The following is a 12,308-nucleotide window of genomic DNA, read 5'->3' as shown; positions in this document are numbered from 1 at the left end:
CATTTTGAAATTAAATCTTGACCAGTTTTCAACCGCAAGGCAAGTTTTCTGATCTGCACAGTTTAGACAAGGAGAGGAACAAGGAGTGATTCAGTTATCATCTTTAAATTACTCCATGGGGGTAAGAAGCAAAAAATGTCCACATTAGGTCTCTAAGCCAGATGAAAACAGAAAACATGAGGTTGAAGACAAACAAAGTCAGGCGAAATGTATAGTCTTCTCTTTATAAAGATATTTATTAACTACTAGGAAGGATTAAAACATGTAAAGAAATCTCTTTAGTAACTAAGGTTAAGTCTTAATTTGCCTGCAAGAGATCTCATCATAGCTCAGACACATCAGGCTTATTCCTGATGTAATTAGGCAGTTTTTTTAATTTCTGTTTTGCATATCCAGTCACGCAATCATATTTGGTTTCCTCAACTTCAAATCATGTGGTCTTACAATAAAGTATGTCTACTCATATCTCACTTATATCAGTGATACTTTATCTTTAATGGAGTAACAAATCATCCCGTGTACATAAAACTAATATGCTCCTACTTTCAAATTTCATTACAAGCAACATGACTTTGATGCTTTATGAACACTGAAAGATTCATATTTTTAATAACTTTCCTCAAGAAAAGTCCATGTTCAAACTTAGTAACTGCTAGCAAATACAATTTTTGCAGATGCAATACTCCCTAAAAGTAGAATGAAATAATAATACAAAAATCAGAGCAAGGTGTTTAGATAAAGGCTGAGAAAAGAGGAATAAAATAAAACTGATGAATGAGATCCTGTAAACTTAGCTCTTAATCTCACTTAGGGTTACTTCTGTAGGGAAATAAACTGGCATTGCTCTCTTGGTATAATTATGCTGCTACAGTTACACTGTTATAAATTACTGTGTTTCCAAAGCAACATCTCAGGAGTAATTCCATTTAAATCAGCAACATAAAGGCTAGATTAATCAATTCACCATCCCCAGTTGTCTCTGGACACCGACTTACTGATTTTTCTTTCTAGTAAAAAGAATGGAAATAAATAAAAGATGGACATTAATCCAGGAGTGATAAGCCAAAAATTGCTACAATACAATTATCTGCTTATGTTTAAAGCAATCTATTTTGAAAAGAGAAAAGAAGTCTGGAGCAATTAATTATCTTTGTTGGTGTACCCTACATCTTCAGAAATTTTACATTGCTAATGTAAAGCTACACTGAGTATGCCAAGCATCAGCAGGGGTTTGGTGCCCTCTTATGTTTTATACCAGCAACTTCAGTGATTGCACTTGTGAAGGCTTCTCCCCTTACAAATTGCTAAGAAAGTGACAATTTCTTAGCAATTTGTAAGGGGAGAAGCCTTCACAAGTGCAATTATATTATGTAGCAATAAATGTCTCAACTGTCTCAGAAGCTGAAGGGGAAGGTGCATAGGTGGTATGTCTGTGTGTCCACTCCTTACTGTAAGTTCACCACCTTGAAGTAAGGAGTAGACACACAGACACTTAATGCCTCAAAAAGGTGGTGAATCAGGATGAACTCTATTAATAGATGACAAGATTTCCTCTACTTAGATACTCCAGTGGTTACTTCTATGAACATACGGAAGTACCTATTACCTAAATGGAAGCTATTAAACTAAAATTAAACTATTAAGCTATTAACTAAAATTAGATTTTTGAGGGATTCTAACAATCACCTTAAGTATTCTTTCTTGTCTAGTTAACACTGTACCATGTTATTTTTCTTCTTGTGCATGTATTTTTAACCTACAGAGAAGTTCATTCTTGGCCTTATAAAAACTGATCAGATTGCTTGGTGAAATTTATCTGGAAATAAAACCTGATTCTATATTCAGAACACTTTTGCTAGGTTTTTTTAATTTCCCTACTAGTGTCATAAGGGTATGCAGTTCAAATATTTTTTTACACTTGGCATTTATATAACTCATAATCTTATTTTACTAATTACTCAGAGGAAAACATCTGGGAGAGATTTATGTGCCTTTTTTGTACGTAAGTTAGAATGCAAGAAATGGGCCACAGAAATAGTAACATAAACAGAACATGGAATTTTAGATTACATTTGAATATTGGTATCAGAAACTATTAAATACCTTATTAAAGGGCTGGGATTCCCATATTTAGAAATGTAATCCACTGCAACAGAATGTATGGATATGAGTACAGAAATTAAGCACCCAAGCCTTTCATAATAAGGAATTATCAATTTATTTTAGGAAATTATCCTTCAATGCAATTTTCCAGAAATCATTTTCAGTATGATATATATGAAAACCTTCAGAGAATTAGCAAGTTAGAGCATAAATCAATCATTTTCTCAGTCTAATCATAAACACAAATAAAAAGAAGCCTAAGCATCTCATACTAGTTAATAATCAGCATCCCTTGTTACCACAGACACCCAAATGCCTAGAGGCAAGGCACATTTTGGCATCATGGTCTACTTCAGTAAAGCCAGACAAAATAGAGTGCTCCCCATTTCTAGGGGCTGCAAAAGCCCATGAAAAGAGCTGAGAGCAGATCCAAGCAGCAAACAGAACCTTGCAGAAATATTTGTCAACATCCGAAAGTGCACTACACCTTTACTGAACACAGAAGCATGTTCCCAGAGAGCTTTGAGTCCAGTTTCAAATGGATGTGACAAAGGAAAAGTAAATAAAGGGTGTGGTGTTGAATGATGGATGTGCCTGGATCCCTTACATCACCAAGATACACTCAAATATAGTTAATGATACTACAATAATTATTTTTAAAAGAAATTCTTGTGTAGGTGAGAAATAGCTCAATTGCACACAGAGCAGAGATCCCTGAGCTAGTGGAGACCTAGTTGGAAAATCCACACAACACACTGCAAAGAAAAGTGGACCTATACATCTGGGTCTAGATGGAGGTCTGCTACTTTTTCAGCTAATAAATATTGCTTACTTGCTCCCATTCAAGACCATGTGAATAATGGACCGCATTTGCTAGTATCTAACTCAAGTTTTGGTTCTAAGGCTTGCCTGGGGGCAGCCAGGTAAGATCTGGTCTTCTTAATATGTGGATGTAGCTAACAACAAAGCATTCACATTTAGAGCATTAACATCACATAGTACTGAAATCAGGCAATCAGACTCCACAGCCACGTTACTTCCCAGAGAAAATATGAATCTGAGTTTTCTGGACAGATTTTCCATCTTCTGACCCACAGATTTGTGATCACAGGTTGAAACCTGCCAGATTAAGAAGCATTTGCTTTTGGTAACATTCATGAAGTGGGTATTTCCTATCAGAACAATTCTACTTCCCATATTCCCTTTCTAAGAAAGTAAAAAATGTAGGGGAAAAAAATGCCTCTCTTAGCTGGCAATTAGCATTAAAATAGTCCACACAGTAGAATAAGCATGCGGAAACAGCAAAAATCCTCCTAAGTGTTTCAAAGAGCTAGTAGATAAATATGGAATGTGGGTCCACAGCTTTACAAAGGTAATCAGTTATTCACATTCTAATTTCTAGCACATCATTTTCCCCGTCCCACTTTCCTATACCCAGTTCCCTCTGTGCTATAGTGAGCCAACTCAAAATCTTGTAGCAACATATAAAGAAAACAGAACCACTCTGGACTGGGAATGGAAAGAGAGCATTCTTTGGGACAGCTTGGAGACATCTGTTAGGCTGTACCATGAGCAACTGAAGTCTAGACACTAATGGAGTTGATAAAGTCTAAGTTTTGGATATAAAACAGTTAAAAACCCTCCAATCAAAACAGACGTACTGCTGTTAACTGACAAAGCTTCAATAAAACTGGGAGAAAATAATGTGTCTCCCAATTCCAAATGTTGATTAAGACTTTCCTAGCAAATTGCAATTTGTTTATCTTGAGGAACTTAAATGAGTTAACTTCAATATGTTCCACTATGAAATCTTACAGAATAGAAAACTCATGCTGATACAAATCAAATCAGGTTAAGAACTAATTAAGTTAAGAATCAGTACTTGGCTGCTGTGCACATGCTCTTAATTTAGTTTAAAGTGCCTGATCAATTTAACTTAAGCTTATTACAGACTTTACCGCTTTAGCTAGAGCTGAAAACTTAGATTTTAATGCTTATCTCATTAACTACCTAAGGCAGATGCCAGTATCAAACCTGACACTTGTATCCAGCAGCATATTTTTCAACATCATAATGCATCCCAGTGTTGGGCAGTACCAGCACAATGCTTAAAAAAAAAACCCCAAAACAAACAACAACAACAACAACAAAAAAACCAACAAAAAAAAAAGTGAAGAAACATTAAAATGAGGTGCTCACCTCCCAGGAAATAATTTATATGCTTCTTTCAGGCAGATCTGACCTTCATTCAACACACAGAGACTAAGCAGAGGAGACCCAAGATGACACTACACATTTAAGAACAACAGCTGTGTTTGTAAAGTTTTATACAATAAAATGAAGATGATTACCAAAGCCACTTTACAATTCCCAGCAATAAAAGCAAAATCCACCATAGCATTGCTAAACTGAGTAACAACTCAGGACATCAAGTACTTCTCCAGGACTGCAGGACAGATTTTTAGCTCTACAGTCTGGGAACACACTGTTCTGTGCTTGTTTCAAGAAACACAAGTTACAGACAACTCAAGGACATGTGGTCGTAGGTCTTGTATGTCACACAGCTTGTGCCACGGCAGTTGTGGGAAACCATCAGCCTAAGGGTATGTATTTTTGTACTTGCTGAGCTCCAATCTCTGCGACATAGACTGCTCCACTCTTCATGTCTACATCTACAAGGTGTGGTTTGGTTTCATCTGCCATCTGGACTGCACTGACCATAACACAGTCCCCAATAGAGCCAACTGGTGGTGCTGCCAAGATTGCTAACCGATTGATATTCAGCTGAGCTACAATCAGGTATTTGTGATTGGCAGTAAATCTGTGAAAGACAGAAATACATTTTTCAATGACAGCCTCCGCATGGCATCTCATTTTAACACAACCATACACTTTTAAACAAAGAGAACCTTCTTAATAGTCAAGTTTTTTAATGCAATGACAGACTAAATGTAGTGAAATATTAAGAATTAACATGTAAGCCTTGCTCTACATTTTGCTGCTCTTTGAGACAGATTATGCTACAGAAAACTCATTCAAGACAAACTCTCTTCCTGTAAAAGCTGAAACAGTAAGGTCAACAGCACAAAACAGCTGTGAAATGAAGTTCCCAGTCCTACTCTCGAATCACAGAATCATTCTTGTTGGAAAAGACCTTTAAGATCACAGAGTCCAAAAATTAACCTGGCTCTACTGAGCCCAGTGCTATATCATTTTCCTAAGCACATCTACATGGCTTTTTAAATCCATGGGGCTTGTTACAAAGCCAGGATTTCCGTGTCATGATACAACCGTGCAGATCTTTGCATTAGATTAGGGCACAGCACCCTGTTATTTAAACTGGTTAACTCCTTGTCGTCAAGCATTAAGTATCAACATTTTAATTCACCAGTAAGAGTACACCTTATGTATGTAATTGCATGCTTCTAGAGGCACCACTCAACAATACCTGACAGAATAGGGTCCATCTTCTGAAAAACAGCTGCTCCAAGACCCGAGCCATTCTCCTGTGACTTTATCAAAAACCTGGATTCTTTTGTTGTCTCTGTCTGCAACCCATACCTGTTAAGAACAAGTATAACGGCTGTCCACAAATAGAACAAATCAAATGCATTGGTTTCTAACACCAGCAAACTATCCTGTAGTAAAAAAGAAGTATACCTTGGAAGAATGTACCTCCACATTCAAAACTAAGTAAGTGGATGTGACTTCCAGATACAAAACACAGCCACCACATAGTTAACATACACAAATTATTTCATACTACTTTAGCAGAGAAATCAGTGCCTTCTTTTCATTTCTGTAGCTACAATATCAATACATTTAGTAGGGTTCCATCCCTGCCCCCACAGCAAGGACATAATCCCACCTGTTTAATTCTAAAGATAGTGGTCTGTCACTCACTAACAACTTGTTTTTCAACAGCAGTCTCATTTCATGATCCAGACCTATGATGACTGCCTCTGCAAACACTCTGATATGCCTAATGCTACTGTAAACATTGAGCAACTAAAACACTAAGAGCATTTACAGCATGGTTTGTCTAATCACTTCTCCAGAGCTTGTCTCTGTTCCACCCTGTGCTAACAGGGCTCTCAACCACCACAAGTCAGCAATACTATTAGGTGGCTCCAATGAAGGCCTCTCTTCTATTACAATGATTGAAATTTTAGCTGTTGATAAATCATGAGCTCAATAAGTAAATTTCATTACTTTTCTGGGATATCACCCAAAAGGTGACCTGAGATCTTTCATCACTGTTTTTAAATGAAACATTACTAGAGCAGCCTCTTAGATTTCTTAAGAATTGACAATTCTTTCTAGCCTCAGCTGATGATCAACACAACACTGGCAATAAAATCACATTCCATCACAGCTGCTGTCTCTGAATGTATGTACTCACTATGACTCCTCAACACAAAGCAGCCATATCCCTCCTCTTCTCCCTCTCACCTGCCAGTTTGGCAGAGAAGTGATTTTTACATATTTCTTATTCTGGTTCAAACAGCATAAGCAGAATGAGCTCAAATTTAAGAAGTTTTAGTCTCCTGAAACAGATTAAGGAGGGACCACACAATTCCTCTGTAAGAGCAGCATGGAAAAAGCCAGACTGATTAACACCTGGCTGAAACAAGACTCTTGACTGCCTTGAGCTGGATGTAGAAAAGGGCTGATATTCACAATCTAGCTAGAGCCTTACCTTCATCTTAAACTTATTTGGCATTTCCAGATATGAAATTAAAGTCTCCTGAAGAAACTTAAGTGCTTGGGTAGACACTTATTACAGAAATAATTATCCTGTACTCTCACAGTGGCAACCTGCTAGAACCTGCAGGAGGAATAGTAACTGGACAGAACCGTGTTAACCTTGCAGCCAGCTACTTTAGTAGGATCTGCAGCACAGAACTTCAGCTTATGACCAGTATCCCGCTGAAAACTGTACCCCACATAAAAATGACCCAGGTAACAACAGTTCAATTAAAAATAAATGCTATTAGTTTTGTTCAAATACATGTAAGCAAATCCATTGGAAAATGAAAAAAAATTCTCCCTTTGTTATTTACCCGTCCAAAAAGATCCACTGTTACACTGTGAGGAATCCTGAACTGACCAATGCCAGTCCCATTTGTTCCAGCCAGCCATATTTCTTTGTAATCTAAACAGCGAGCACCATGAAAAATAAAAAGAAAAAAAAAATCACAATTAGAAAACAACAACTAGAAAAATAGCTTTAAGTCCTTCTCTTTCAAACTTACTTAGATTAATTTTTAAAAGGTGGAATTTCTAAACACAGGCTTTTTAAACACAGTACTCCCAAAACATAAACTCAAGAAATACCAGAACTACTACAGGGACTACTGGATTGGTTTACGTTTGTAGTTACCTGGCAATTTTAAGCTTTAACAATTTATCATTTTGCAGACTAAATACTAGCAAACCGACTGCTCTGAGTGTGCAGCAGAGAAACAGCAGCTGCTTCGCTCTTCCCTGGCTGCAGACATGCAGAGTGTCCTCACTCACAGTCCTAACCAATACTGACCATCTAACTAGGGAATATGAGCCAGCTAGTTAGAATCATGGAACAGGTTAAATATAAAAGATCCCCAGACACTATCAGGTCCAACCTGCTTCTCAAAGCAGGACTAGCCTTGATAATAAATCCAGCTCTGAAGTTAGATGAGGATGTTCATAACTCATTAAGTTTTGAGCATCTCCAAGAATGCAGACTGCATACCTTCTCTGAGCAAACTATTCAGTCTGATCACTTTCACTGTGAATCCTTCCCTCCAAAAATTGAACTGGGATTCCTGTCTCTTGCACCTTATGCTCAGTATTCCTCATGCTTCACTGTGCATCTCCAAGAAATGTGTGGTTCTGTCTTCTCCATACCGTCCCGTTACTGACTTGAAGACAGCAATAAGAATCCTCCTTAGTCTTCTCCCCTGAAGACTGAACAAACTCGTTCTCTCAGTCTTGTCTTAAGAAATAAGATTTGTCCTGAAGCAACAAGTAGTACAACAGGACCTGATCCAACAGAGTCTTCAAACTAATGCTAAATGACAGCTTTACCTAGTCCTCGCTTAACTATGTTCTCCAGCTGCTTCATTTAAAATTCCATTTTCCATGGTCAACTACTGCAGAAGTTAATTGTTCCATACCGTCGGATAGTTTGAGCAATCTGTTATTCATTCCTCCATCTCCATCCACAACATAGATGTCTCCACTTCCCTCTACAAAGATATCTGCTGGTTGATCAAACTGTAGGGGAATCAAACTTGAGCCAGCATTACCTGGCGTGCCCAAGACCTGCAGAAGTTTCCCCGAAGGGCTATACTGTTTCACTGTGTGCCCATATTTCCCTGAATTAAGAAAAAGAAAAAAAAGGGGAAAAATATCTTAACAGAACAAAATATAAGTATTACAAGTGATTACAAAGATTAAAAAATAATATTTTTTTTTTTTATATTCACAAGTGAGATTAATAAATCAAACATAAAAAATTCTATAGTGAGAATATGACTGTGGGTCAGTAAATCCACAGGCTACAACAATATTCATCCATTGTATTAGGGCCACCAAATCTAGGACAGAAGACAAGTCTAGCCGGATTTTTTTCTCCTGGGAAAAGAACAAAACAAAAATAAATTTGTTTACAAAGTCCAGAAACTATAAGCAGACATACAGCCCAACTCATGAACCTTGAGTTTTTTGCACAGCACTTGAGAAGTTTGTTCATAGCAAGAAAAGCACAAATCTGTCTTAGAATTGTTTGAGATACTTAAATGAATTGTTTAAAATAGTATCTGCAATATTAGCATTTGCTTCCCCACCTAATACTTCTCCTCTCACCACCATGCATACCTGTACCAACATCTGTGATCCATACTGAACTATCCGTTGCAGTGTTCAATACAAAGATACCATGAGGCATTTCAACTGTATCATTCCAGGAGTAAAGAAAATAGCCTTCCTCTGAGAACACAAGGACCTTTGGAACATTTTCCCCCCTCTGAAAAGGCAAAAAGAAAAAAAAGAAAAATAAAACATATTAAGCAGGTGATCATATTTTTTTAAATCTTCTTTGTAAGGTTTTTGAAACATTTCATGAATCATGAGAGTCTCCTAAGACTGTTTGCTAGGGCTCCTTTTTTCCTTTTAGAATAAAGATAAGGACCCAAACCTAACACACAAAACCTTTCACTCATTCTAGACCTTAGGTCATTCTAGACCATGACTTAAATCACATAGACCTCAATTTTCAGAGCAACCAAGCTCCTGCAGCTATCTTGGACTTCATTTTCAACTATGGTTTTATGTTACTGCTGAAAAATATGCCAAGCATAACCCAGGCATGAAAACATGTAACTGTACTTATTGGCTGCATAGTATTCAAGTAGTCATACTGTGCTTTATAATTAAACCCCAACACTTTCCATGGAGAAAATGTCTTATCCTTGACCTAGAGATACGAATGCATAGAATTGGGTAAAGCAAATAATTGAACTTCAATTACTGTAACTAGCTGAAAAGGAACTATGCAGCTTTTGATTTCATGGGACAAAAACAGGAAGAGTGGAAGTCAGTTGCCCCAGAAACACAGTTTACCTTACAGCTAGAGAAAAAGCTACTGTGCCTCAGTTCAGTTAGATCAAGCATGTCAAACTGAGTCAAACGTTGACACTAACACAGAACGTTAATGCTTTTAAAAACACAAGTAAGTATGGTCCCAGAATTGCTTTGGCAGAGATGTCTATGCTTGTATTTTCACTCATTTTCATACAATAACTATTCATTTATGTACATACACAAACACACATATCTTAATCTACACCAGACACTTTAAAGGCAAAAACACACTACATTAACAAGGAAATACAGTATTCTCACTCACTTGACCCACATAGACCAAACCATGAAGAGAGTCAACAGCAACACAAAATGTTTGTCCAGTAAAGTATTCTGGAAGTTTAGGCCAGCCTATGTCCAGCTCGTACATCTGCTGCTGTCCATTCCAAGGGAAGGAGTAATTGAATGCTTTTAAACCCTGAAAATATAGAAGTAAACATCCATTAGTAGTTAAATACAATGGTGGGGTTGGAAGAACCATCAGGAGAAAGTAACTTTGCACAGAATTATAATAAATTGATTTATTAAATTCAGAAGATGAATAAACAGAAATAGGCTTGTAGCTAGGGTTTTGGACTGCAAATAGGAGAATTTTGACAAACTGAAAATTAGGTAACAATTGGATTGGGGACCTCTGGAATTAGAAAGCAAAAACCACACCCAGCAATTTCTTACACAAATTTGCTATTTCTATCTGCAAATCACATTCAAACCTGAGGAAAATATTAGAGAAGGTTCCAAATGCAACAGAATCAATAACCACTTCAAGAAGATATGAAAAAAAGAATCAGAAGAAAGGGAAAATACGGGTCAAGAAAGAAAACTACATCTTAGAAATGGGGAAGTGTAAGATGCCAGGAATAGCAAAGCTCAAGTTGATGTATGCAGTTTGAAGCACGATAGAAAAAAAGAATCTTCCACTTTGTGGTTTTAATTTTCCATCAGAAGAATAGAAGCTAAGCACAGCTATGCTGGGGCAAGTACTGGGTGGGGATCTAAGAACTGAAACGGAAAGGTCAGGCTAGAACTAAACGGTAACAAGTAGTGACCCTTAAGCACCAGGGCCATTTAACATTTCTGTTAACTGCCTTGCTAGAAGGAGAGCAAAGTTTGTCACAGAGAACTACGAAAGCCTAAGAAAGGCCATGCTGTCATAAAGGAAAACCAAGAGGCATTAAGCAGGCAGAAAATCCGACAGTAACAAGCGCGAAGTTAGACACTCGGAGATTGTTTTTTCCCTCGTTCAAGCAGAGCCCATTGCTTGGAAGCCCTTGAAAAGCAGCACCCAGCATACGTGTCTCCCGCGGACGGGCTGTACAAACGCAATCACCGCCCAAAACGGCGTAAGCCAAAAGCTGCGGGAAGGCACCGGGGCGAAACGGGGCCCGGGGCCCTGCCCGCATCTCTGCGCTCCGGCGGGACCCCGCGCACAGCAAGGGGCAGGCAGGGGCAGGCGGGGGGCAGGCAGGGACAGGCGGGGGGGGGCAGGCGGGGGGGCAGGCGAGGGGACAAGCAGGGGGGACAAGCAGGGGGGACAAGCAGGGGGGACAAGCAGGGGGGACAGGCAGGCACTGCGGCCGCACCGGCCCCCGGTATCTGCTTTCGGACCAGAAGCCCGAACCAGAGGGCTCGCACAAAGCTGCGGCGCTTCAGCCCCTCCCTCCCGCGGCCAACCTGCGCGGCGCGGAGCAGGAGCAGGAGGACGAGCAGGGCCGCGGCCGCCGCCATCCCGGCCCCTCCGGCCGCTTCCTCCTCACGGAGGCCGGGAGGGCGGGGCCGCCGCCCGCGCGGGCCGCGTTGCCATGGCAGCCACGTGACCGGCCCCGGGCGGCGCGGGGCGGGGGGGCTCATCGCGGCTGTCAGCGGCGGGCTGTCCGCAGCTGTGCCGGCCGCGAACCGAGAGGCGGCGGGGAAAGGGCAGGCCGGAGAGGGCGCTGCAGGCCCTGAGAAAGGGCTCGGCGTTTCGGCGCGGTACACGGGAGGTGGCACGGGGGCGCGTCGGGCTCGGGTTCCCGGCACTTCTGTGCAGGCACCATGGCGGAAGACCAGCACGAAAAGGGGCCTTCGCGCCCGCGCTGTGATGTCAGAGGAGCGCGCCAGCGCGGCGGCAGGGCCGGAGGAGCGGGGTGTCCTGTCGGTGTTTCTGGGCCGCGTCCCGGGCCGCCCCCGCCGCTGCCCGCGGGCCCGGCTGCCTCGGGCTCTGACCGCCGGCAGCGCAGGGGGGCGGGGCGGCGCAGCGAGCCATGGGGCCTGCGGGCGCCCCGCAGGCGGGCGCGGGCAGGGCGGGCCGCGGAGCCGCGTGCTGAGGGGAGCGGCGCTCCGGGGGCCGCGGGTGCCGCCCCTTCCTGCTGCCGCCTTGGCTGCTGCCCCGGGCCCTTCCTCTTCCTTCGCCGTGAGAACGGCCTTGGAACGCTCGGTGAGGGGCGCGGGCCTCCGCCGGGGCGGCGGGCAGCTCCCGGTGCTCCTGCCTTTGTTTCCTGCGCCGTGTCTGGCGGAGCGTCAGCGCCAGGTTCCCAGGGGCGGAGAAGATCCCGGGCTGCCTTTCCTGCCCTGCTTTTTTAATTATTTTTTTCTTTTTT

At 41.3% G+C, this 12,308-nt stretch overlaps 1 protein-coding gene across 1 annotated transcript; it reads right to left on the bottom strand.

Annotated features, from left to right (window-relative positions):
- Positions 1-2,194: 2,194 nt before the first annotated feature.
- NHLRC3 (NHL repeat containing 3) lies at positions 2,195-11,503 on the bottom strand. The gene is made up of 7 exons (XM_051627962.1): positions 11,404-11,503; positions 9,995-10,147; positions 8,965-9,112; positions 8,262-8,462; positions 7,167-7,258; positions 5,552-5,664; positions 2,195-4,924 (listed from the first exon to the last, which is right to left on the bottom strand). The coding sequence occupies exons 1-7, from the start codon at positions 11,455-11,457 to the stop codon at positions 4,696-4,698; spliced, it is 990 nt and encodes a 329-aa protein (XP_051483922.1). The 5' UTR covers positions 11,458-11,503; the 3' UTR covers positions 2,195-4,695.
- Between the last annotated feature and the right edge of the window lie 805 nt (positions 11,504-12,308).

This window comes from Apus apus, chromosome 1 (genome assembly GCF_020740795.1).
Source record: "Apus apus isolate bApuApu2 chromosome 1, bApuApu2.pri.cur, whole genome shotgun sequence".
Taxonomy (NCBI): domain Eukaryota; kingdom Metazoa; phylum Chordata; class Aves; order Apodiformes; family Apodidae; genus Apus; species Apus apus.
The sequence above is the reverse complement of the archived record's forward strand: the minus strand, read 5'-3'. Positions and strand labels throughout refer to the sequence as shown.